Source organism: Rhea pennata, chromosome 6, assembly GCF_028389875.1.
Source record: "Rhea pennata isolate bPtePen1 chromosome 6, bPtePen1.pri, whole genome shotgun sequence".
Classification (NCBI taxonomy): Eukaryota; Metazoa; Chordata; class Aves; order Rheiformes; family Rheidae; genus Rhea; species Rhea pennata.
In genome coordinates this window covers 13,111,077-13,139,072 of record NC_084668.1, presented here as the reverse complement: position 1 = coordinate 13,139,072, position 27,996 = coordinate 13,111,077, and the positions used below count along the sequence as shown (strand labels likewise).

The window sequence follows — 27,996 nt, the reverse complement described above, 5'->3', positions numbered from 1 at the left end:
TAGACAATCTGGTGACACTGAACACGCATCAGCACTAGAAATCTACAGGAAGATGATATAAATTCAGACAGAAAGCAGAATCATGGGCTCAAATCTCTATAAGAGGGAAGGATACGCAAGGGAGACACTTGCTCTGTATTCTACTTTTCTACTCCTCCTTGATCATCTACTATTTGCCACTGTCAGAGATGGGATACTGAGCTAGACAGACCTTTGGCCTGACCCAGTCTGTCAAGTTGTGTGTACCACTATGGAAATAGACTTTCACCCTACTTATTTAAACACCGGGTCACCACTTCTCTTCCTTGAGATTCTGTGGCCTCTCACTACTAATACTTGATTTCGTAATACCTTGGTAAACAGCTGAAAGATACTGTTGTCTGGTACACTCAAGACTCACAAGCTTTCTCTTTTTAATGCAATCAGTAGCACATCCACATCACATACCAGACATCTAAGAAGTATTACTACTCCATTCCAGTCTCCCCAGCCCAGTCAGGAAAGGAGAACCCTTCTTGTGAGAGCCATTGTTACCTGGTAAGCATTAAGAAAAGCCCGCAGGAAAAGCCTAAATGCTAACTTGCTACAGCAGTGTTTTTTGTTTTTTTCCTGTCTTGAAAACGAAGAACTGAAGCTAACACTAAAATCAGATTAGCCCAGCCTCTGCAGCTCTATTCCACACCTGTCTCTATGGCACTCTCCCTATGGCTGCCACCAAACTGGTGAGAGCCGCACCATAGCCAGATCAAACTACCATACCCAGGGGTAAGCACTGGAAAGGCAGGTTCGCCTACCAGAACCACAGAGAAGTGAGCCAGAGAAAAACTGACTGACTAGCTGGACTGGGAGTATGCTGGGAATTAACCATTTCAGTGCCTGCAGGAAACTGGGTATCTTGGAGCCAAAGCTCTTTCACAGTTTAGGGTAGGAAAACCCATGGATTAGGAGCACGCCAGCACCACAGCATAAAGACAAGGACCGCACATGAAACCGCAAATGCAATTCAAGTCTGTTGAATCTTTTGCCCCTTCTAATTAGGCAACAAGAGGAGTCAGAGGCCATTTTTGGTTCTCAAGTCTCCTGGACATCAAAGTAATTTTAACTTATCTTCATTCTTACTAGCAATTGCATAGCTTCACATAATGACATTTTCAGGGGTGAAATTGCTGAATAAATGTATATATTGCTGATCTTCATGTATCCATCAGCATCCTAAAACTCACCAGTTAACAGCAACAGCTGTTTGAAAATCCTTTACAATCTGCCTTCCCTCCCCTCCCCAAAAACTTTTTTCCCTGTGCACTAAATACTCAAAACACTTACCAAATTCTCCTATCAACCCATAACCATGCCTGATAATTATTTCTTAAATCAGAATTTCTTCTACTGAATTTCAACCGAAATAAACATGATATAGGGAACAATGTATGCTTATAGTGAACAACCATTCATCAGTTTAAGTGTCTCTAATGGACACCACTTTAAACTAAGCCTGTACCATCTGTTCTACTCCTCAATTAGAGAAGCCAAATATTATTCACAGCACAGTTTAAAAAAACTAATTTATGTACATAAGTTTTATTTTTCTTCAGCTCACTGAAGCAAGCTCTTGTAATGCTAAAGATTCAGACATAGATGAGAGCGCAAGGCTGCTTTCCTTAACAAAATTAGCATTTTTGTCAGCAGAAATGAATTTTCCTTATTAATATTTCACCACATACTTTGTTTTAAAGAGTGTGATGCCCCTGTAAGTAACAATATCAATTAGGAGCTAAAATAACCAAGTCAAGAGTCCTGCACGCATAAACACAAATCAACGTCAGGTCCCAGATACACAACCCGGCACAGCTCACACCCGAGGGACTGGGTCTACCAGCACAGCTTTACTTGTACAGTGAGGAGGCCTTTGCAAGTGAAAAAAAAAAAGAAAGAAAAAAAAACCATCAAAAAACCACACAGCAATACCAAAAAAAAAAAAAAAAAAAAAAAAAAAGTAAAATTTAACTCTGCCAGCACAGGTTACACCTTGCAGAAAAAGGAAAGGCACAAGATTCCTCATTTCCCACTGCTGGATGGTACAGTGCTCGCCCCTCTTAGGGAGCAGCAGGCAAAAGCCAACCATCCTCAATATGCCCCTAGGAATATCATGCTGTTAAAAGACCACCTTAAGATCCTTGATATATACCTGAACACTTATACACCTTAATGTGAAACTTCAATGGCACATCATAGCCTGGGTCTAGAGAAAATCATATTAATCACAGATGAGTAAGAAGATTCTGTCTAGTTAATAACTGCTAGAAGTAGCTCAAAGTGAGATGGTTCACTAGGATATTTCTGATGATTTCAGCTCTCTTCCCCTGCTTCAGACTGTGAAGCCAAGAGGACGTGCCGAAGCCCTGTACATCACTGCACAGGTTTGCTGCACGTCCAGACTGACAGTTCAGTGCAGGCCTTTGTCAACGTTGGGAGTTTCTAAGCTCTGCAAAAATCTTTTTGATTAGTAGAGAAGAATATGGAGTGCAAGAGAACCACCACCCTGTAATAGCACCCACCAAGCAAACAAGAGCAGGGGGGAGAGAGTAGGGAGAGGGGAGAATTTTATCTTTTGATCAGTAGTGTCTTGCAGTCAGTTCTCCACCCCAATCGCTCTAGTAGATTTCCCAACTCCTAGCAAACTTGGACTCCCTGCTGCAGGTCCCTGAGCTCCAAGGAACATAAAAGTCCCCAAAGAAAAGCCATCTTTTCACTACTCTTCCATCCTCTGGCTACCTACTGGCATTACTGGGAAAATATAGACCAGGTTGTGCCTATTAGGTGCAGTTCAAGTGTGCTCCTGAGAAGCACAGATAAGAGGCAAAGGGTCTTGCACAGGACCTTAGTGCCTTCCTTCACATAACATCCCTCAAGCTTCCTTTACTTGAAAAGTATCTTGGATTATCTGACATCTGCACCTCAGGCAGCCATCTGCTACAAAGCAAGGACAAGTGATCAGGTCACACAGCGGCTTGACAGAAGAGTGTTAAGGTGTCCATTTGAGAGTTCAATGCCTTTAGAAGCATCTTGGGGTCCCCCTCTCCTGTTTTATGTGTGATGCTTTTAGATTTTGATAGCCCCAAGAGAAGAGGAGCATCTCTTCCCCCTCCATCACTGCCTTTTGCTGCATAACTCAAAACAGAAGATGACACCATCTCCCTCCTAGTGCTGAGGTTAAGGATTTCACAAAATAGCATCAGGTTAAAATAAAATCAGTATACCAAAAAAATACAAAACAAAAAACCGTCAATCATGGTCACAACTTACACAGCTCAAACTTGTACACCAGTGAGGGAGACAGCCTGAGCCCTCCTTGTAAAGCTTAGGACTTTCATCATCATTCGGGGCTCCCTTAGTCCAAACTCTGAACAGAACTGCCACAAAAGTCACTTCTCTTTGACTGGTTGATGCTTCCCCAGTGATAACAAGCACAGTTGTTCAGTTAGAACAGTCCCAGACAGAGAGGCAGATGCCATGAATCAACTGATTCCTCTTCCAAGCTAGGTCTGTTATCCAAACCCAACCTTAGCTTGAGAGAGCATCTTTTATCACTGAAATGTTAAGAAATTTCAAATCTGTCAGATGGTCTCAACCTTTGTTTTAAATTGGTATTTTTTTTTCAGACCAAGAGAATGACTTGAGTAGACACAGGCTGCAAATACAATGGCTTTTTCAGCTGTGACCAAAAAAATGCATTTTAGCTCTCCAGATGTCTATTCTAGCACAGTGATGTTTGGTCTTTCACTCTTAGAGGTTGTTACACTAATTCATGAACTGGATCAGATCACATCAGCAACCCTATTCCCACTAACACTAGGCACAGCTGAGTTTCTACAACTCCTCCACAAGCAGTCAAGAAGAAAGGTGACTAACAGATGCAGGCATTAAAACAAAATGGAGATTGGTATATGACAATGCACTAAGTCTTGGTCTGATACTGAAGCAAGGTTACTGCATCAGCAAAATCCAGGTGGTCTGCCTGTCTCACTCAAAGGTTTCATACCCTCTACTTTATTCACTCACTGAACAAAACACTCTCTGTACACATCTCGAGAAAGGCCTGTTATGCGCATTAGAAGTTAACTTATTAAATGCAGCAAATGTTACCTGTAGAATATGCACACTAATGAACAATCAGTTCAGTGAGCAGCATGAACTCAGAAGTGGAATCAAGCCAACACAGAAGCTGCACCAGTTTGTTACCAGGTAATGAATACTACACTGGACTTTGGAGAGTATATATTTCAGACAGACTGGGAAGCGGAGTGGAGGGAGAACAAGTTATCCTCAAAAGGATCACATTTTCTTTGTAAAGTACTGCATAGTTCTGTAATCCATATCAGTTCATAAAATATACGCGAACAGTAGATTCTGTGACAATTTCAAGTCTATTGTGCTTGTGTTAGACTTCTATAATTCTCAGCAGAAAGGTAAGACAAAGCCAGTGAGGAAGAAGATGGGTAATAGTAACATCCTATACTCTCATGAAATTACACAGTGTTTGATACCGACAGCAAACTAAAGATTTCTTTATGGGCTGAGCTAGAACAGCCCTCCATCAAACTTATACTAGCTTTTCTTTTTTGGTTCCTGTATGCCAAAGCTTCCACTGCAGTTGCTTGTTGATAAAAACAAACAGCAAGTACACCTGCAGAGAACACATGAACCAATATACTGCATTCTTATTTCACTTGTTATATTTTTAATTGAAATTTTGATTGAATCTGAGAATGTTCAGCTCCAAATCACAAGCAACCTATATGCTAGTCTCTCCTTCACTTCCACAGGGAACAACTGCAGTTAATAGTTGTACTCCACAGCACAACATACAGTTAATTAGCTTCAGGCTTAGGTCTGTAAGAAGTTTTACCCTCAGAGATTTTTCCAGATTCATAAGAAAGTAACAAAATCCCCTAGTTCTCCCTATAGCAGCATCTTAGGTACCCTGTCTGCTTTGTTAATGTGCCTCAGGAAAGGACAAGTACAGGCATTTTTCCAAACTACACCTGAGAAACAGTCTCCAGTGCAGAAACCAGAGTACACATGAATAGTAGGACTTCTTCATGAAGTAGTGTAGGGAAATGGAAAAAAAACACTGTAGGGATAACAAGGCAGTTGAGTTCCTTGTCTCACTCCTTATCGCTGTTGATGCAAGATCATCAATTCAACAGAAGACACATGCTGATTAGCTTTCTTGAGCTAATTGTAACAGAATAATGAACTGTACTTTAATTGAATTTAGATAAAAACTAGCGAGAATCAGTGACTGTGAAAAGATACGGGCAGTGTGTATATGTGCAAGTATGTGAACATACATTTTCTGCAGCTTTAGAAGTCTCCTCCTTTCTTCTTTCTTAACATAAAATTTCATCAACCTTGCCAACTACTGGGATGATCAAAGTTACACACTGGCAAACAAGGTATACAAAAAAACCTGGATACCAAAAGCCTGAATACTAAATATGAATCCATTTACTAAACTTTCACTTGCTAAAGTCTTACCACCATGAGTCCTCAATATCACATCAGCTATCAACTATTTACCAAGAAACGGGATACAATAATTCAGCATGATTATCATTTTACAGAACCGTATGTTAGGAAGTCTACCATATAACTTTCACTTATATCAAGTATAACTTGACAATGAAACATCTAACTAACCACATTCCACCTGTAAAATCTTACCTTATAGTTGCTGGAATTCACCCAAGAAGTGGCCAGTCCATCAACCATTTTATCCAGCATAGTCTGATCATGTTCAAGATCAGCCGACTTCTGTTTATCTGAGAAGTAATCTATCAGCTCCTGGCCAACTTGAAGTCTTTTTCCAACATCTTTCTGCAGCACCTGCGCTAAGCAATACTCCATACTGGGCTCCATAGTGTCTTAAAAATACAGCACCAGCAAGAAAGCTAGAGGGCAGCAGGTTCAAAAAATCCCTCTACAACGTGCAGGAGGTCGCCTCTTTGTTCGATGAAGGTTACTGAGGGTCTGGGTTTCAAAGACGCAATTCTGAGAATGGCAACAATGCACCATGTGTGTATGAAGAGCAGCTGGCAGGATATTAAAAGTCCAATTTAAATAACTAGCAATAGATGAAGTAGCAAGCAGTGCTGTACTGTTGGGTCTGTAATAATTCCCAATTCAGCAGTCCATTCTGAAAGAAATGAAAGAGAACAGTATTATAGGTTAAATTAAGAATGAAGGAAAAAAAGCATGTCACAAAATAGGTTATTCATATACAGCTGCAAAGCTGTGATAAGCTGGATTGAGCAGCATTGTTCTATTTTAAGGGATCATACAAGATAGGTCAAGACAAAAACCTTTGGTTATTCTTTACAGCAGCAGCTACCCATCAGCTCCTTAGAGGTAGTTTTCACAAGACACAGTGAATCTGGCACTTAAATAAGAGCTGATTAATGAACAATATTCTTGCAACTACTAGCATCACCATCCACCCACAAAGATAGAGACAAAATTCTTATGCCAATTCTTTCACCACGAAAATGTATGTTTCAAGAACTGAACAGAGAAAGAGGTCTAGATCCTGTTTTGACTGTTAAGTCTTCGGCAATCAGCACCATCAGCTGGCCTATAAGACACAGCTCTAAAATACAGGTCTAACAATGGTAGCCAGTAATATAAAATGAGCAGTTTTCCAATACAAAGTGCTCAAGCTGTTTTCAGGTTGAATCCTGCTATATCACAGCTACACAGACTGAGGAAACAGCATTGGTCTTTTCCTAACATAATATTGAAAATGCAGTTCCACCAACAGTGCCTGTGATCCCTCAAGAACCTAAGCCATACAAAAGAAACGCAGAGCTAAACCTTGCTGCCACTCAGAGGCAGCAGCATCTGCACATGAAGCTTTTTGCTTACATAAAAAAAACCACGTTTTTGCCTGAGGTTTGGTTATATTCCCCAGCCCTAGAGGCTCTCCTGCTCTGTAATACATGAACCGCATTAGGGATCTTCTGGGCCAATGCTACCAGTTGCAAGTTCTGCTTCACAGGCAGCTGCAGCCTTTCTTTGTCCCTCCTGATCTGCAGCCAGATGAATCCTTACAAGCAGCCAGGGACCAGACCTCCCAGCCAGTACTCCAGCCTCCAGCTTACCAAGGATCCTGTCATCACTAGCTACTTCCTGAAGCACTCCTTCACAGGTCAGCTCTTCTAGGAGGGGATGATAAAAATCCAGAATCTCTTTTTTTCCCCCCTGTCTAATAATATCCAAAGTTAGAAGTCTGCCCTACTTTCTCCATCAGAGCAAGGAAAGCAGGTCAAGCTCCGTACAAGGAAAGGGACTGTGGAGCAGACATTCAGTTCAATAAACAACTAGAAGGAAGCTAGAGGCACAAGTTCACTAATTGGAAGCACTGGGGCAGCAAATCTATATACCTTCTGTTTGAGCAAATAAGGCTTCCACAAAAGACTTATTTAATAAAGAGCACAGCGGATCTGCTAGCAGACGAGATGCACAAAGTCCTAGCCTGAAAATGAAAGCGTACCTTACAGCAGACTTTTAGTTTATTATCTCATCTCCATCCTTCCTGGTCATACTTACAAACTGCCACATCCTACTTTAATAATAATAAAAAGTGTGCACACACACACACACCCTACACACACCACCACCCTAAGAAGAGCACCTAGAGCACAGCACCTAGAGCACAGCAGCTTTTGGCCCAGGGCTTTCCTTAACCCACCAACCACAACCAGTCATTTCCCAGCTGCCTGGGGCGTGATGTGCTGCTTATTCATCAGGCAGGAGGAATCACAGGGGAGCAGATCCTCTGTTCAGGCAGTCAGATCAACTCTCCCCTGAGTGACAGCAGTCAAAACTGGTTCTGTACATCCAGGCATCTCATCTCAACCAAGTTTCTAGCAAATCCTACCACTAACAGGAAGGGCTGTTTTGGCCTCTGGACTAAATTCCCTTCTCACTAGTAAAATCTGACTCTCCAGAGCAGCACCTGCAACTGCACACACAGCATCTAGGGCTTTAAATCAGTGCTGCGACAGCTTACCACTTGTGACTGCTACCCCAGTCTGAACGGTCTCAAGAGTATACTGAACTCACCATTTTGGCAGAGCTATTTATCTACCTATTAACTGGGAAATGCAGACAGTCATGTCTTCCGCCACTGAACTCTTATTACTGTCAGGCTGTAAGTAAGATTGCAGCTTTAAGACCAACTTGACTTCAGATTCCAATTGCACCTCAGATTCTGCGATAGGGATCAATGCTCTGAGAACTGGAACAGTTTTTCCTTTAAAAAAAGACCCTGATTCCAAACTAAAGAACAGCCAGACCTTCTCTTATTACTAAAGCTAGTTTCCCATTTAAGCATTACCTCAGAAAGCAGAGCCTTCTCACTCTGAAGCAGCACACACAGGTTGAAATCGACCTAGCCAAAAAAAAAAAAAAAAAAAAAAAAAAAATTCCTCAAACAAGCTCACTGCATGGCTCTGAATACTTTTACATAATATTGGCCCATCCCCTGCCCTCTAGCATGGGCTGATTCTCCTGCTCCTTGCTGAAGGCACTCCTGCTGGGTGCGTAGAGGCAGTATGTAATACTCTTCCTCATGTAACAGGAGGATTTTCAAAGAGCAAGGCATGATTTCACTAGATACCTAGCTAGTAGACAATTACTGGTAAAGGCATACAGATAGGTGATGCTTATCTGTTACACCAAGCTCTAGCTGGAATCATGGAAGTTACTGCTGTGGTTTGTTTCTGGACACCAGATACGGCATGTGTGCAAAAGAGGATTTCACTGTGTTAAAATTCAGTAGAACACGGTGAAAAAAAGTTTCTTAAGTGCTTTTAAAATAGAAACATTGAACTTGCTTAAACTTGAAAATTAATTCAGATTCTAGAAGGGTGTGAATGTTATTAGCACAGAATAGCCATTTCTGATTAAATTCACATACAGACAAGTCCCAACACATCCAAGAAAGCATTAGCTGGCCACACTGTCATGAGAACAGCAAGTTCAGATTTTCTGCTCTTTCTTCTATGTGGTTTTTATTTAAAAGTTTATAAGACTCTGCATACAAGTAAACTTTTAAGCAAATTTAAACAGATTTTTGTAGGAGCTCCTCTTGTTTTTGTTAAACATTTTGCAAAAATAAAGCATAAAAACAACTGTGTTGCTCTGCAGAAGAAAAGATTTGTGTCATAAGTTTGTGGACCGAAGTCTAAAGAAGATCCATTACACAGTATATGGCACCACCTTCAAACACATGCATGGGAGAAGAGCCATAAATACCTTCGAATCCTGTGGAGGGTAAAAGTAATAAGCTAAGAGGAAAGCTCAAGGCTGGCTTATATCTACCAGCCAACAGGTGTTTAAGTGACATCACCTCTATGTTTTTTCTGAGGTTTGGGGGCTTTTTGTTTGTTAGTTCTTTAAAAAGCATTTCCACACATGTTAGGAAGCCTATTAATTCCCCCTCTTCCTCACAAGAGGAAGTGGAAAAAATACCACCTGGGAAAATCAAGTCCTAACCTAAGTTTGACATCTGCCAAGATGTAGACAAGATAATCCACAAGAGAAGCTATTCTCCCTGCCACTCCTGTTACCGCAAAAATAAAGTTCTCATTCACTATTAAGCCATCAGAACTAAGTGCTTGGTCAAAGTTTCTGCTAGCAACACACCTAGGTTTTTCCTTCAAGAGCTATCCAGCAGAAAGCCACTGAAGACACTTCAGCTTAATTCCAGTTCAGGGCTCAAAATGATAGATCTTAAAGATAATAAAGACTCTTCAGCCCAAAATTATGCAGCCAGACACAATTACTGTAAAACCACAAAAGTTCATACAATTCATAGCAAAGCAACTGATTCAGCATGTGGAATAAGTTAACCCAAACAGTAATGAGGAAATACCTGTTACCTAAAATTCTGTGGAAACATTAAACTGAGTATGCAAGACAATGAACTTCTTTTTTTCAGTGCTTAGGAGAACTCACTCACCCTAGACTAACTGAAAGTCTGCATCATTTTGTAACTGTAAATTAAGCAATTAGGATATTTTTATGGGAAGTTTTGCATCTTCTCCCTCCACTTGCATTGAGTAAGTAAACATGCAGCATATAGAACAGATGTAGTGCCACTGTCCTGGGCTTATCTATGCTTGAGAGCTCTTCCAACATACTTTAAAATTTACACCCTGCTTTCCTCCACTCTACCCATCATGTTTAGTTATTATCTTCATTATGTTTCATTATCATCTTCATTCGCAGACAAACCAGTGCAGGTCACAGCCTCCCCAATCAGCTGCTCTAACACAGCTATTCAGGATACAGGCTGCAGAGACAGAGTTGCAGGCAGGCACAGGCTGCAAAGCTGCTGCTGCTCACAGTCACTATAGGCAACTGCAAATGCTGCTGGACTTGCTGTCTCGAGCCTTTCCCACCACCTTTTTGTACCTACTTCCAGCCAATAAGTTTGATTTTTAAATAGCTTCCAAACTTGACATCACTTCTTTGGTGCAATATTTATCTTGTGTGTGGTTAGTTCTAGCACAGCAGTTTTATAAGTAACACAACATTGCAGCTGTACCAACAAGTCTCCTCTTTCATAGCTCTAAGGATCTAATTGCACACAAACTTCAGTCTGAAATTAGTTTAAGGTACATTAGACAGACACTTCCTTGAACCTTTACTTTCCACAAAAAAAAAAAAAAAAGAAAGAAAAAAAAAGACAACAACAAAAACTCCCTCAGGATACCTCCACTCTAGTAAGATACAGCAACTTTTCAAATATAAAAGCTACCAAGCATCAGGCTCTCAGTTGTTCACTGTTACTGGAAGGTGTAAGTATTTAAACTATTGGTTTACCAACCAGACACCCTTATGCAAGAAGTTCAGTGCAAGGACAATGGCACCTAGAAATAAAGTACAGCAATGAACAGACACAGGTCCCACCTGCAAGGAGTTAAAAGCTTAGTCTCTGCACAAAGGGTGGAAGTTGTCAGCCTTCTACCTCCTCATCGCCCTCTTTCCCCCCTCCTTCTCCCTCCCGTCCCCAACTTCACAGCTGTTATGGCTATTCCTTACACAGAGTGGATTTGCCATCAGGTCTGTATGAAAACACTCACACTCAGAGAGATCAATTAAATCTCCTCTTCCTCAGACATGTAAGTAGTGGTGGACAAAGCATCGGTACTGACAGTCTCTGTGTCTTAAAAACAATCCTTCTTGTGCAAACCCTAGGGGAGAATGAGGTGGGAAGTAATCAAGTGTTCTATTTGAAGAGTAGAGCACCTTTCTTCTTCAGGGAGCCAAAGGCAGTTGGCAGGAGTTACCACCCAGCAACTAAGGAGAGGTCTCTCTTGTTGCGCTGGCTCCATAAGGTAGGTGATAATGTTTTTTTAATGCCCAGGAATGTTTCAATCACTATGTTTTAGATGAGTAATTAGTGTTAGCCTTCTACTTCCACCTTCCCTTAACCCAAAGATGTCTTTTGGATTTCAGACTACACATGCTTTTCTAAACAGAAGTTACTGTTTAGCTGATGGGTTGGCCCCGTGTTTTACTCAGTGTACTAAATGCCTCTGACTGTCCTTCACGCAGTTTCTTTCCCCTCCCCTTACACAGTAACTTTGTCTTTCAGACACACCACAAGCACTTGGTAGGACAGCCTTGCTGGTAACACAGTGCAATTAAGCACCGCCCATGTGGATACAGCTTTCTTGTTGGAAGTTTTATTAGGTCTTCAGTGTAGGCTTCCTCCTCCTCCTCCACTAAGGAAGCTTTTGCTAAACTCGCCACAGCTGCTGGCAGTTTCAAGGGAACTACCACGGAAGGCTTGCTAGCACACTGCTAATAGTAATCATTTTTCAAACTTACTTGGAGTAAGTATATTAAGAGGTTTCATTTTTAAAGTACAGACTGGAGCCAATTCACGCTCATGCCCAGCTCTACTGGCATGAGGAGATCTGAGGCAATTTCTAGAATGAAGATGGCTGCAAGGTTTCTAGTGCTTTAACTAAGGCCTTCTAGCCCCCATACAATCCTCCTAGGACAGAGACTAGCCTGGAAAGCTGCACTGCATCACTCTGGGTTAGGTAAGAGAAACTTCAGCTAACAGGAATTCTTCTGCCTCAGTAACCAAATACCTCACACAGATACTGACTTCACCGAGACATCAACCTTCAAAGAATCTCCACAGTAATGAGGCTGTAGCAAATTGAAATTATTTGCTAGTTTAAGATCTGACTGTGATCCCAACACCTTACCCTAAATGGCACTACCTCGCAGAGCAGGAGTAACTCTTCAAGAGTAGGATAGAAAATTGGATGAGTTTTGATGTGCTTTGCTTTCCTAATATGACTCTACTTGAAATCAGTTCGGTTTCAATTTTGTCTGATATCAAGGACACATCTAGAATGAGCTTCCAAGGTTTCCTTCCATTTTAACAGTTTGAGTGCCAAGATGCAGATCTAAGTCCTATAATGCTAAGAGCAGCTCTGTTCAGATCAGCTGCTCAGAGACAGCACCGTGCAATCCCCTCTTGCAGGCCTCTTAGTGCATCGTGCCAAGGTATTGTACTACAAGCAGTTTATTAGGGGCCTACTATACCAGAGGAAAAAAATCCTATCCACATGAAAGTTTACACTGTGAATAGTACAAAACTTTTGCATTTGGAAATACAAAAACATCCTTTCCCCCATCTTTCATTCTCATATCTAACCATACCTTGGAGCCTGCAGAGTCCAATTCTGAAATCCATGAGAACCTACTCAACAATCTCTATACTACTGGCTATATAGACACCCAGATTGTATTGGTACAACGCGTTAAAAACTGCGTCATTTTTACAGTAGTGCTCAGCATACTAATCTTGTGTTCAGCCTTGTTCTCCTGTCCCATCTTACAGTAGGTCTGACCACAAACTGTGGTCAAACCTGTCCCTCACCAGCCCCTCCTCACTCTGCTGTGCAAGGTCCCTGAGCAGAGGGTGCAAGGTCCCCAGAAGGGCTGTGGTGCTGTACTCCAGGAGAACAGAGGAGGTACCCAGTGCCCTTCCTACTACAACCCCAAGTGCAGGAAAAACACAGGAAAAGGAGGAAAAGATTAATTCCAACTATAGCCTCCTTTGTCTAAAAAGGTTAGCAGTATAATAAGGCTTTGAAAAATTATAGTAGTGTCACTCATCACTTATCAAATCACTAGCAGGACAAGTAGTTCCACAGTGCACATGAGAATCTGCTAACTCCCATTCACACTGCAGTAACTTGACAGTTAAGATCACTAATTTATCTGATCCTGAAGATAGAAAACACTTCTTAAAAGTACACATGACTTGGAGAAAAGAGTGGGAGAACACCAAGAATCTTGTATTTTATGGAGAAGAACACAAAAAAATTCAGTGTCTTTCTTGAAGTCACTGCAAAGCAATGCTCCAGTAGCAGTAGAAACTGAAGGCAAGACAACTTCTCAGGGGGGAAAGGACAATACCCACACCACCACATGCTGGTTCTAAGATCAGGATAATCTAGTTTTAAAGAGATCAGTGAGTTTGTGATATAAATTCTATACTCCTGCAAATCCTCCAGGAGCTTGTTATCCTTACTAACGTATAACTAGGTAGTGACACAAAAGAAACAGGTCAGAAGCTTTTGTGCTCAAGTCCAGGCAGAACTACCCCAGCGGCAAGTGCATGAGGCAAGTGCTAGCAGTATAGTGACAGATGATTGGAAAAAGAGTACACAGAATTGCATCTTCAGTGCAAGCCCTCAAGGGACATTAAGTGTCCACTAGGGACCTTTCAATAAGATTTCTTCCCTCTCTACCCCACAATACTTCCTCCAAACATACAAATGTACTTTTCACAATCTGAACATGGTATGTATCATATGGGAGCAAAAAATCTCCAGTAACCTACATTTCACATAACACTGTTCACACAAAAACAATTAATGCAGGTAAGTAGATGTTAAAGCCACAGACAGAAGCACCTCCAATTCTAAGACAATGACTTATATGCATACTAATGAAAGTAATAGTCACATCTGCTCATTTTAAAACTAATCATGCACCCAAAACTGAATAAAACAAGAACTCGGGCAGATCAAGAGAGAGCTTTTTATAGATTAACTGTAGGATGTAGCAGCAGTTCATAAGTCAGCAGTTTTAGAAGTAGTTTATTTTATTCTCTTGGTCTCTCTTTCCAGAGCCTCAGAGATGGGCTTCCGGCCTAACTGATGTGTTTAGATGCTGATGCCAACCTCCTCCTCCCTATCACTCCAAATCAAACGTATGCATGCACACGCACTTCTCTGACAAAATAGGACTCTTCACACACCACTATCGCCCAGAGCCGCCAGCCCTCATAGAAACTGTTGATCAATGACAGGGAACCTCCAAGCAGCAGCAGAAATGCTGACAGGGTCCAATATACAGTCAACAGCAGTGAAGCAGCGTTGTCCCAAATCTGGGTTCTGTTACCACACCAGCACCCAGTTTAGTCACATAGAGGGAAGCAACAAATACTCTACTGGGCTTGAGTATAAGCAGATTCTAGGCAGTCTGGCATTCGCAATCACACATAAGCAGATGGCAGGAAGAAATCCTCAACACAGGCACAGCACAGGATTGCAGAAAGCCACCACTACATAAGATTTATAAAAGAGGGGCAGAGTTCAGGACAACTAGGAGCAAAAAATGACCACCAATGACATCATTTATTGGGCTGAACTCTACTGGCAATAGATAATAGGCAAGCACATGCCAGAACACTTAGGAAACCACCAGACCAAGAAACTGCCTGCAATGCAACGGGTAGAGATAGAGGATCTGAATCCTCCACTCTGCTCAGCATCACCTTGAAGCACAGGTCACAGTCAGACTCCATTTTGTTCAGATCTTTGCTTCAACAAGCCAGTATTGTTTCAATTTTGCTTTTGCTTTCTAAAACATGTTAGAATCTGGAATATCTTCAACTCAAGTTTAAAGAGAGGATCTCAACCTATACCTAAAACTGAAAAACCAGGAAATCCTGTGCCAGGGACTGGCTGATTAGACTGTTTATCCTATTATTTTGCTGACAGAAGAAACAAATAAGAGATTTAAAAATGTGCTCACTTCCAATAAACTAATGATGATGATGCTTTTCTAATAATTAGTTTTGCTGCTCTACTTGGCATACTGTTTCTAGATGCAGAATGGACATCTCTGTCCTTGGGGAAAACATGCAGAGATTTGATTAAATGATGCAGTAGGAAACCAGATAAGTTCAAACACTAAACATGAACTGAGATCAAGCTCTGGGAAATCACCTGTGGCCCAACTTACCACAAAATCATTTGTTACCCTCCTATAACCTGAGCAGTTAGAACTCCATCCAATTCTTTTGTTTTCTGTGTTTTTCTTTTGTGAGAGAGGACTAATCCTGCCAAAGAGAGGTGAAGAAAGTAACTTCATGTTCATGACAAAGCCAGATACTTACTACAGTGCAGAATGCCAAGAAACACACACGTTTAGCTCTTCAGTATCCTACTGAGCAAAAACTTTTAAACATGTCAGGGTTTCAGACAGCTTTGAAGACTGATAACAGGTTGGCATGAGAGACAGTACGTAAAACACAGAGCGCTCCAAACAAACATGCAATGCAAACTTCAACAGTAACTGAGCAGAGCACCCCACAATTCACACACAACGATATAGCTGTTCTGCATAGTAAGGCTGCCACGAACACCAATTCTCCACCAAAGAGAGAACTAAGGCCTCTCCCCACAGTAGCACTGTTTGGTGGCAATTTAGTGAAGTCACAGCCTGAAAAAAAATTAATAGACAAAAGCAGTCTGTTTTATTAACTTACTGAGAGAAGAGAGAGCAGCATCTCTCTCTCCCCCACACACACTTTTTTTTTAATATACTGATAAGATGCTTTCAAAGGTAGACTTGCCCTGTCAGAACCCAGTCAGAAGCATCAGTTACAACTGCGAGCTGAGGAGGCGTTAACAACTGCAAGCCTCCTCTACAGGCATGCCAAGCAGATTTCAAACCCTAGTCTAGGCAAGACCACAATAATGAGAAACTCCACTGACACATGAGCCTGATCCAAAGTCATCTGGAGCCAGAAGAGTACCGGTAATAGTAGTTAACAAGTTTCATAGCTACATTACTCTTTTAAAAGTCTGCCTGTATAATGAAATGGGGGAGCTGTCATTTCTCTATCTATCTGAACATTTTGTGCTCAGCCTGTTTCGTGCTTTCCCTTATAATGCAGCATGGCCTGCCTCTAACATACAGACCGTTGAGGGCCAGATCTAGCTCCTGAAATTGGAACCCCTACCAGAAGTGGCCAAACTTGATGTCTGCTCTTATCCTCTTAACAACTAACAGCACTGACTGAATCACTGATGAATACAGAAGGACTGACTAACACATGAGAGGAAGAAAAATCACTTCAGTTCGAGTATTTTGCTATTTAAATATCTGGTTTTCATACCACTTACGTTGTAGCTCAGATTTAAGATTCCTATGGAACTTCAAAGACTACTGATTTTGGAGCCCTAGCTCATTTGCAGGCACTCTTTGCAAGTGTGCCCTTAGGGAATACCACATGAACTAGAGAAACTTATTTCAATCACATAGGCATGCTGCTGTCTCACTTTTAGCACTGTAAGTTATCAGCCAAGAGAAGCAAGGCCAAAGCATTCGACTTGCTGGCATTTTTCTTCTTGGAACACAGATACTTTTGAAAATTGTCTGATTAATTCCAAAGATTTCACAGGAATGTGGCAGGCATCAGTGTGAAAGTAGACCCTATTTATTTTGACAATGATAAAAATAGAGAGAAGAATGACTATGAAATACAGAGAGGATCATCCATGGTAACATAGCTAGTGATTACTAAGTCCCTCTGGTAACTTCCAAGCTTCAGTCAACCTAACTAGCAGGGTTCAACAGAAAAAACAAGCAAAAGCTGGACGCTGCCAGGCCCAGAACTACAGCACAGAAGCTTGCTTCCTGCAGCAAGCTCGGGCCTATGGTAGGAAAGACTCCGAATATTACAGTACTGTGGTTTCATCCTGCATTTGGTTTAGTCCACTGCCCAAGGAAGAACTCACCCCTACTGAAAATTCCCAAACATACCCAGTTGCAACCCCCTCTGAATGAGGTTTAGAATCCCATACAGAAGCAAACTCTCAAACTTCTAGTGCCTTTTGCAAGATGTAAACTGGCAACTACCAAGCTAAACAGTGGACTCGTATCGTGGAGTATTGAGCAGACATTGCTTTGGTTCATCTTCTTGCAGCACCCAGGAAGCGTTAGCAGGGATAAATGATGGACATGCAGCCGCTATAAACATTCAGAGAAATAATCTAGACAACTTATCAAGAAAACAGACTGTCTTGCAGTTCTATCAGAGACTAATAGAAGTGCTAGGGTGGAGGCCACATCTCTACCTTGTCAACACCTGCCAGGGCGCATGTTTCTTTGCTTGACCACATCTCCTTTGCTAAGAAACACTGCCTTCCGAAGCAAGTCTGCAAGGAACAGAGACCCACCAGTCAGCACGTGACCCTCACACCTGCACAGTCTCTGCTCTACTTCACCCCGGGCTTCCTATAGAGCTTGGAGCACGTCACTCTCCTTAGTTTTCCATCTCTTTCCAAAAAGCTGGGAGTAGGGGCTTCTCCTTGCTCACAGATATCTGGGGACACGTACAATACTGAAAACGCCTTAGATATATACCGTTCAGGTTTGCAACTGGAACATCGATAAGTAACTGCATTTGATTTTATTCAGACACAGCATCTCTCCAAAGCATTTTTACAAGACTTGCTCTAATGATCAAACCACCCCTCGCTTCAAACAAAACCCCTCGCACAAACTCCCAGTCCTGAACCAACCCGCATCAAGGACTTTGACGGAAATTAAATAAACCACAACCACACGAAGAGGGCTGAATCCACCCAGACCAGCTACGACTGCTCCGCAGGACGCTTTTAAAAACCCAGCGGCCTCAAGACCCTACTGCGACCCCAGGCGCAGCATCCCTGCCCACCGCACGGCTACACCTCGCCTAGCGGACCGAGCAGGGCCAGGGGCGGCCGGCGCGGGGCTCGCCCGCTCCCGCCCCCACGCGCGAGGCGCGGCGCGGCGCCCCGCGCACCCGGCCGCCAGCAGCAGAGCGCCGCGCCGGGCAGCGCCCCCCGCCCCCCCCGGGGCCCGCGCCGAAGGGACCGTTGGGCGCGAGCCGCGGCCGTTGCGCCAGGCGGCCGGAGCGCGCGGCAGCGCCGCTATCGATGCGTTTGTTTTCCCCTTTCCCCCGCCCCGCAAAGCGGCCGCGTTACGCGTGCGGGGAGGGGGGGGGGGAAGAGGACCCGGGCCCGCCCCGTCCCGCCCCCCCCGAGCCGAGCCGAGCCGCGCCGAGCCGCGCTGCCCTCGCCTGGGGGCGGCGGCGCCACACAAAGCCCCCGGCCGCGCTCCGCTGCCCGCGCCCCCCTCCCGCCGCGGGCACGGCGCCCCTCCCGCCCCGGCGGCAGGCGTTACCTGGCGGCCAGGCCGGGGTCGGCGGCGGCGGCGGCGGCGCGGCGGGGGCCGGACGGCGCTCAGTGCCGGCGGCGGCGCCCGCTGCGCTGCATGGCTGCGCCCGCCCCGCTGCCACGGGAAGAATGGGAGCCAGCGCGCAGGCGCCGCCCGCGCACGCGCCGCCCGCCCCGCGCCTCTAGAAGGCTCCCGGGCCGGCAGCGCGCATGCGCGCCGCGGGAGCGCGCACAACACCGACGCCCCCGCCCCCACGCCGCACTATAGAGTGCTGGGTGAAGGCTAGAGAGGAAACACCTCCCCCGGCTCTCTATGGCAGTCGAGCCGCGATGAGATAAGTGTGGCCAGCGCGCATGCGCGGGCGGCGCGCTGCAGCCGCTCTGGGCGACGCGGCTGAGGGCATCACTTCCCGGGTCGACCCGCCGCCGTATCGCGTTCACTTCCGGGCCGGCTAGAGGGGGGAAAGTGGGATTAAAGGGGCCGCCGGGCCCAGCCGCGCCCGTTGGGGGCAGTTCGGGGCCGGCGCCAGGAGGAAATGGCGCCGTGGGATCCCGGGGCACGGGGAGCTGGGGGAGAGGGCTGCCTGAGGGGTTAAAAACAAAATGCCTTTAAAAGGACCCCCCCCTTCTCCTAAGGGGAGTGAGTTGAGGAGCTGTAAATTTTTGGCCCCTTGCTGCGGTGCAAAGAGGGAACAAACACCTTCTGCCTGTTCTCTTGACCGTATCGTGTTTGATAGATGTTTTCCTCAGCAGACTTACGATTGCTTCTCTTGTGTTGGCTGTAGGAAACTCATTTCCCTTCAAACATCCTCATCCAGGGCCTCTGCACCACAGAAATCTGCTGACCTCCATAAGGTGATGTAATACTGCCACCTCTAAGAAAATACATAACCTGAGCCATCAAAACAGCTCACATGGAAGAATTGTACATGGGAGAAACGGCTCCGTTTCACTCGCAGCTTCCTAAAATGATTCATGTCCTTTATTGTGGCTGCCTGTAAAATGAGGGGTTTAGTGCAGGAATGGCTCTCTCCAGAGTCTTGGGCAATCCCGCTCCAAATAACATAGCACTGCTGATAAAAATCATTTCAGCCATCAGGCTCCAGAGTGATGGGCGACTGCTGTTTTGTATGAAAAAAGTCAGTGTAGATTGAATGTAGAAAGTGGAACAGACTGCACAGATGTCAGAGAAAGCTGGGGATATTCGTGCTTAGAAGCAAGGCAGCTTTGTATAAACCAAAAAGCAGGTGACTACAAACCAGCTTACAGATTACCTTGGTTCTCACTGCCCCCCCCACCCCCTAGGGAGTAGGTAATCTCTTGACAGACCTAGCTGGCTAAGTACTACCCACGGCAGGGACAGAACGGCTCTGCTTAGCATAATATGGCTGTCTTGCCCGTACATTAATATGTGTGTGTTCTAGGAGGAGAGACGCTCACTGTCCTCCTTACTCAGGTGTGCAACCAGGACTCCATTCATTTGCCCTTACCTCATTTTGTGGTCTCCCAACACTGATTTTCATAGATCAGCTGGATCTGTTAAAATCATGGGCAAAGGTTTCTTGGAGACTGGAGAGTTTCATCTCTATTGTTTAAAATCCTATCAGATTCCATTTTGAGCAAAAAAAATAAAGATAAAAACTGAACAAGTATATTCTAAGTTAACTGAATTACAGTAAATACTATTTATATTTCATTTAGCTTTATTAAGGAATTAACTTTTATATATCACACATTTGATGTGAATTCATTCTTTTGAATATTACAATAGAGAGGCCTTTGCCTGGCAGATTGCTCGGTATCGCCTTCTACTACAGTGTAATTGGATGGGTTTTTATAGATGATTACTTCTGCTGATTTCAGGATCAGCATTTGGCTATTTGAAGATACATAAATGCTGAGGTGCAACCTGCTTTTTCTTTTAAAAAAATTTCATTTCTTCTCCTAGACAAAAACAACAAAGTGTAAGTCTTACTTTCTCTTTTGGTGCAAGCTTCAAAAGTGAACAGTACATGCAACTTCAGACTTCCTCAGCATGAAAAGAACAGATAACATGTTGAGTCTTTTTTTCTTTTCCTCTTGTAAAACAGGAAGTTTCTCTGTATAGAAATAAATTCCTCTGACATTTAAACAGCGTTAATGTTTTGTGGGTTTTTTTTCTGTTATTACATGATCATTTCCCTAGTCCCCTGGAGAGACATTAAAATAGTTTGCACCTATATTTTTAAGATAAGCAAATTGTTCCATGTGTAGCAGAACTAATGAGGCCTGATTTCCTACAGATTTGTGTCCTTTGTTCCTGTAATCCCCACAGCTATCTCGGCAGCACTACCTTCCTTTATGTATCCTGTGACACTCCTCCCTTCAGGGGAGGCAGCAGGAGCGTGGCTAGTCCGGAGCTGTGAGCTGTGCGTGCGGGCTGTGCATGTGCAGGTGGGCTGGTCAAAAGGATCACGGCATGCCCGAGTTCCCCCCGCCTCTCTCTTGAGGTTGGGCAATGCCGATTTCTCCCCTCCACTTCTCATGAAACCTGAGATTTTCTTCCTCCCCTCTAAATGCTAAGAGGTTAGGAGGAGGGGGCTGGCCCTTCTGAATGAAAGACCAACTGAATGAATGCAGGCAGACTGACTAACATAAGCTTAATTTTCATTAGGGAAAAGGTCAAAATAATAGATTATAACTCAGACAGTTTCTTTAAACTTTAAATAGTAGGCAGTAAGGCACCATTCTGATAACTTTCCCTTTAGGTCTCTTAACATTTATCAGTACTGCGTATAGTATTTTAAATACTTGCCCTGCTCTCTGATAAAATACTGTCACTCGATGGATTTTTTCTTCATCTGTTTTATAGTCTCACAGCATCTCACTTCTCTAAATCTGTCCAAAGTTGGCTCCTCTTGATTATACTGTGCAGTGCATCATCTTTCTCAGGTACCTCAAATTGCACTAGTTTTAGCACCACCTCTGAAAGATCTTTACCTTCCATTGCCTGGGACTGCTCAGGAAACCCAAAGGCATATGAGGATACCTTGAGGGCAACCAAATCCAGGTTGTCTTGCAGAATCAGACCTGCACGGATATCTCAGTTTCTCCAAAGTTACCATTAGGTAATAATGACCGTACTATTTCTAAACCAGTCCTTGAGGGACTAATATCCAGGGATGCAGGAAGGACTCTCTAAATCTGGCACTGCTGATCCTCAGACAGAATTGAAGGAGACAGCAGTAACCCCACCTGAAGAGGTCTTACCATCACTACTGAGTGTTTGACAAGGACTATTTGTGGTTTAACAGCAGTTGGCATCATCCTTATAAATAATGTACTTAATAAAGATACTTCTTACTACACTTTCATTTGTTTAAGATCTGCATTTACTTACCCATCTGGCACACAGAGCCTCACACAGGCAGGACTAGTGCAGGCAGAGAGGTAAGAACATCTGTCCTCCAAGATGATACTCTTTCCAGTGAAGCAGCACTGATCTGTCCATCTGCAAAATACGCTTCTCCCTGCTCGTTGAGAAATGGTCTAGTTGTTACAAGTAGGTGTGTGCCTATACACGTGCAAGAAAATACGATCCACTCACAAGGTGAATCAGAAGATCAGCTTATGGATAGCTGTAGTTAGGGCACAGGAAGCTATGTTTAAAATAAGGGCAGAAATTTTTAAAAAGTGGAATGCATGGATATTCTATCTATCTTTCAAAAGCATACTACTCTTCTGAACGAGAACACATCAGTAAAACAGAACCAGCAAAAGGCAGAGGGATAGGATGGGAGGGAGAGAGGCTATTTTATCTCAGGAGAAACATTCAACATACCTGAGACACCTGCTTTTCCCTCAAGGGTCTTTTGCACAATGTCTGTACAGGAATCAGAGGGGCGGGGTGCACCCAAGTGAAATGTGTCAATTTATGAATGACGTTATAACAACATCATTGCCCATGATAGCGGAGGTCTGAAATCAAATCCCGGCTGCCCCTTGGTTGCTTTTCCAGAGGCAGCAGGCTGCCATGCAGACCTGCAAAAGCACATTTCCTTTTCATGCTTGTCCCATCTGGATTACTCACATGGATAAGGGGCAGCAAAACTTCACCTGACTCTACACAACACTAGCTCTCTCTCAGTACCCTCTCCTATCTCTCACTCACACTCTCACACACACACACACACCACCCAAAGACTTGTCTGGTGCTAAGGAAAAGGCTGGATTGCTCCTGGCACAAAGATAAAGAACAGGGATCAACACAAAGTGAGATCCGAGTACTGAACTCCTGAGCGGTGCTAATCCCACTCTGGCACAGGCTCCCGGTGTGACTCACCTTCTCTACTCCCCACTTACTTATCTGTGAAACGGGGTGAGCTTTCCTTCCCCCAGCGGAGGCCTGTCTGAGAATAAACATTTGAAACAAAGCACTAGCTACTTTGGATCAGCATTAAATTTAATAATTCCTCGTTATTCCATTTGCACGTGAAAGTTGTCACAGACCCAGATGCGAGGCGCTTTCTGCTCAGACAACATCTCTCCCGCGCTACGACCTCTTAATTGGCATTTTCCTGCCAGGGCTCAGCGCTCCGCGCCGAGCTCGTCCCACGTGAGAGCTGCCACAAACACGACAACTCGCTGACCCACTTACCACCCACTGACTCACGTGCCCGGGAAGGCACGTGAAGTCTCGCTTCGTCACCAAACAGAGAAGAAAATCCTCTAGTAGGTTTTGATTAAAAGGAAAGCGAGCAAATGGCTTCGGGGCTGACAGCCCGCACGTGCGCGCGTCTGTGCGCGCTCGCTCCCGCGCGGCGATTTGGCCGCCCAGGGAAGAACGTCGCGGAGAGAGCAGGTAGCCCTGACGCGGCGCGAACAGGGCCCGAGTCGAGACTTCCCACTGGCATCGAGGTCCCGCGAGCCGTGCGAGATCCCCGCGGGCGCCACAAGCCACCGGGTAGTGCCGACTGCGGCACCTTTGTTTTGTGGGTCCGACCCAAAGCCCCCCGACACAGCGCGCAGGTTACTGGCAACAGCTTTCCATCCCTTCTGAGCTGAGCCAGATCAAATGCAGCGGCCTTGAAGATGAAGGGTTTCTAGTCTGAGCTAGAGGTAGGGACTAGGTCTCCTGTTTTCACCACAGCTATATGTGCCCGTGTTTTCCCTGGCTGCCCTCAGGCCCCTGGGAGGATATTTACAGTCAGACTAACAGGAGTCCTATTTTTGTTTTGCATTTAAGTTTACACTAAATCACCTTTCAGTCCCATTTCCTCTTCCCTCATAATAACCCATTTACATCCCTTTAGAAGGATTTATCTCTTCCTGTTCTTGCTTTGTTTAGTCATCTCCTATTTTTATTTCATCTTTTTCTTTCACCATCAAAAACACTTTAATTCTTTCTCTTACATCTTTTTTTATACATGCACATCTCACATTCACATACCTTAGCAGCATGGATTCCTTTAATCTTTGAAAAACATTTCCTTTTTACTCTCACCCAAATATTAAACCAACTGGAAAGTGACACATCAAGGTTAGGAATGCAGTCTGCTCTTAACAAGGAAAAAACGCCAAGCATTGCAAGACAGGCTAAGTAAATGGATTAAGATCCCTTTTAAAGATTAAGTCACTCTTCGCCTGAAATGCAGATTTCCACTGAAATTAATAGAAGCCCTTACTGAATGCAGCGGGAGGGCTAACACCGGACAACAACGCAGCAAACATACCAGCAGCCCCCTCAGACCGACTGTCCAAAACACCAGCTCCAAATGGTTCTTAACAACCAACTGATTAGGGCTATATTACGTATTAACACAGCAGAATTTCATCTTGTAAAATTATGAGCTGAGGGAGAAAAAAAGCTGAGCCAGGAGTTCTCAGGATAAAAAAACAGGACTGTGAATTATCCGATGCGAGTGCACTGACAGTGCACCAGGGATAGGTTTGCGCTAGGAGAAGCTGTTCTACCTCTAGCACTAATACTTTGTACTTAGAGCTCCTTCCAGCCCACTCACAGCACTAGCAACTCCAACAGTCGTATTTTACATGTATAATTTGTTTTGCAGGATACAATTCAGCAGAATGCCCTTTAAGCACTGCCTGTTTAATGAACAACAAACCACATATTTATGCGGAACAGCTGAGGGGAAAGCCTTATATTTCCTCTGCCTGTCACTTCTGGGCAGACGAACCCAGCCTTTCTAGCCGTCAGGCATAGAAACTCAGCCCAGCACCTGAAAGTCCTGCTGGGTCCCTTCTCACATCACCTGAAGTAAAGTATCTGCAGGCAGCCAAGTCGGCAGCACAGCCCCCCGCTTGCTCCCAGCGCAGCCACTGCTGCAGGGTCCGGAGGCGAGGAGCACGTGTTCACCCTGAGTACACCCAGCAAGCCGGAGATGCAAGGAACGGCCTTCGCTCTTGAGATGGTGCTGTCCTTCGAGCCTTGCAAAGCCACCAAGACAGAACTACCTCTACTTCCCTGCCCCTTTTAAAGGGAGCAGAACATATGCAAGCTGGGGGCTTGCACAAGGTCTCGCAGGGAACCTGCCGCAATGCCAAACGAAGGAGTAAGTCATCCCCCCTCCCCCCTCCCCTTTAAAACAACTACTTCGAATTCAGGTCAGGCTCTGGACTTCACAGAACAAGCCAAGCACGGGGTCGAGTACGTGACCGTGGAAAGGAGGGGCCCTCAGCGCACTGCAGAAACCCACCGTGCCGCCTCCAGGCCCCGCGGCGTTCCTCCTCGCAGCCACGCCTGCAGACCTGCAACGCACGTGAAGGCCTCCGTCAATGCAGCGTTCGCTTATGCTCTGCCTGTGTAACAGTGTGGCCTGGACGAGCCCTGCCTTCACTTCAGCTGCTTTCCACACATCCATATCCACGCGGACAGACTGAGCCCATAGGATTCACGGACGTCAGCAGAAAGAGCCCCTGCAGTACCCTAAGTCCCGGCAGCAACACCGCAAGCACTGCCAGCTCTTTCAGCTTGTAGGACGCACAGGCACAAGCTCATCATGTCTAAGTACTTTGTTGAGGCGGGGGGGGGGGGTCAAACCAGGGCATCCAACTGCAGGCTCAAAGCAGGGTGGGCAGCAAAATGCACAGATCAACCTGGCTCTGTGAACAGGAGATGCAGAAAAGCAATTTATCTTCTAACTAGTCCCAATTTGCACAGCTCAGACCATCCACCTCATACTCTGCTGGCACTTGTGTCAGAAGAGGACAAGAAAGCCCCAGAGAGCCAAGTTCCTCAGCAGTGAATACTCATCTCCACTCAGTCCAGCCTTCATCCCACTGCGTCAGGGAGATGACAACTATCAGCGGGGCTTATAGCTACATCTAGTCTTCAGGTCTTATGTCAATCCTCAGTAGAGGTGTAAGACAACTCACGGTCCTGCTGATCTCACATCCAGCTGGATCTGATGGTCACTGGGCTTCAAATCCCAGCGTGCTGTGAAAGGCAGCATCACTGGGGCAGACAGCCCCTATCCAGTCCTCTCGCATTCTGCATCTTTGCACTTTTTTTTTAAAGCAATCCTGACCAAGCCTTTCCAAACACTGCTCCTCAGGAGCCCCTTTTCTGGGCTGTGGCAGGAGCTCCCTGGCGACACACACCTTCCCAGAGCTGTGAGCAGTCCTCCCCTCTCTGCCTCACTCCAAGCAGCTCCCTTGCTCCCACCCATACCACCTCTGCCTGCGTCGCCCGAGTGCTGGCACTCACTGCCTGGTTTGCAGCGAGAGCCCCGTCTGTCGCAACAGCTGGAAGCCGCCCACGGGGACGGCCATTACGTGAAGGGACAGCCACAAATACACGTGCTCCCATTGGAGCTCCAGCTTTGCATCCCACATTTTCTGGGGGCTGTGCACCCGGTCTGCACTCCTGCCTGCCACTGGGTAGTTGAAGAAGCTACCACAGTGACTAGATGGAGAGAAATCCTCTCCTAGCACTGTGCTCCTGTCTTCTTCACAGCTCCTGCTCTCTACCTGATTAACTGGCTGCATCCTTTCTTAAATCCCAGTTGGAAGCATTTCCTTTACTTGTTTTTACTGTTCCTCAGAAAGCCCTTTGCCACTGCACATCCCATTTCCATCTCTGCCTTATTCAGCACACTGAGCTTTACTGGGAAGCCACTCACAATGAAGGTGGCTGCAGTAAGGCAGCCCAACATTAAGAGAAATAAACCTGCTTTTTCTTCCCTGATTGGAGCTAAGTTTGTGAAGGAGCTTCCATGCAGTCTATCCTTTCCCAGTGCAGGAGATACGCACAGATACTGGACATAAACTCCCAGCCAGCATCTGTTTAACTAATCCAAGCCTCCTGGGACAGCCAGCATCTCAATTCCTGCCATATGCTTAATTAACATTAGGTAGGAAAAGTGATGAGGTGCCTCATTGCTCCCTGCATGGGAGAAAATGTTTCACTTTGGCAGTTCTCACTCACGCAGCCTGGGCTTGCTCTGACTGCTGCTGGCCGGAGCAGGGGAGGACGTGCCTAGATCACCAGTGTCCAGCAGCAGCCCGACCCACAGAACGCCCCTCCCCACCATCGGCGTTGCAGCAGCTCCTTGGGCTGATCTCCTGTAGCGCCTCGGCTAAGGTGGTGCAGGTTACTGCCGCCCGGAGTCGGACGTTCCCGCGCCGCCGGGCTTTCATTGAGAGCCCACGTTAGCTTGTCAGCTCTGGAGGACAGGCTGTGTTTGAACAGCATCTTGGACAGCGGTGGTCTGGCCCAAGGCGAGGACCCGTGGCCGTTCCTGGAACACGTCTAACAGCAATCACGCCCCCCACACTCCTGGCACCCCACCTGCCTGGTGCATTCTCCTGCGACACCCTGCCCAGGGCAGGGATTTGCATGGTGCCTTACACCACGCAGCCCTGGCCTGGCTGGCTGTGTCACCCAGGAAAAGCAAGAGCCTGATACTTCTACGCTGTCAAGAGCTTGGAGAGGAGGGATTTGTCAGAGCTACTCCCTGCCCACGTTGGTGCTCTGCTTCAATGGGACAGGATGTCACCACCCAGAGCAGTGCATGATTCCTCCATCCCACCATGAGCCATCTGCAGTCAGGTTTGAGACTTGCTCCTCAGGGCCACAGACATCTTAAAACCCAAGTACGCAAACCAGCAGGCTTGTTGCCGGCAAGACCATCCCAGTCACTTGCCAGCCTGCTCTCCTCCTCCACTCGCGGGCAGGCACTGGCACCTGGACCATGGTTTACAGCACACTCTCAAAGCTCCACGTAGCCTGACACTCCTCACACACCTAACAGGCAAAACAAATGCAGAAAGCATCAGGCCACGTCTTTAATTCCAACCACAGTTTAACACTGCTGAGTCCACCAACATCTTTTCCTCTAGAGGTGAACATGTACTTCATGATTCCTTTCCCTTCTGTTTTTCAGTCAGTTTTGCTTTTCCTCCCCCCTCCATTCCCCCTTTACTTGCAAGGCTGGGAAATACTGTACAC

General features: G+C 45.3%; 1 protein-coding gene and 1 long non-coding RNA gene across 7 annotated transcripts in view; both read right to left on the bottom strand.

Annotated features, from left to right (window-relative positions):
- Positions 1-18,623, bottom strand: part of CLASP1 (cytoplasmic linker associated protein 1) — a 189,457-nt gene extending 170,834 nt beyond the window's left edge. For all 6 annotated transcript variants that reach the window (XM_062578537.1, XM_062578539.1, XM_062578541.1 and 3 more), the window contains exons 1-2: positions 18,556-18,623; positions 5,725-6,196 (exon numbers count right to left, since the gene is read on the bottom strand). In XM_062578537.1, the coding sequence (XP_062434521.1) occupies positions 5,725-5,919 (195 nt within the window). In that variant the 5' untranslated portion in view covers positions 5,920-6,196; positions 18,556-18,623. The remainder of the gene's footprint in view (positions 1-5,724; positions 6,197-18,555) is intronic.
- A 1,610-nt stretch (positions 18,624-20,233) lies between these two features.
- LOC134142219 (uncharacterized) lies at positions 20,234-22,362 on the bottom strand. Its single transcript, XR_009958804.1, has 2 exons — positions 21,928-22,362; positions 20,234-20,492 (listed from the first exon to the last, which is right to left on the bottom strand). It is a non-coding gene; the product is annotated as an uncharacterized LOC134142219 (long non-coding RNA).
- Between the last annotated feature and the right edge of the window lie 5,634 nt (positions 22,363-27,996).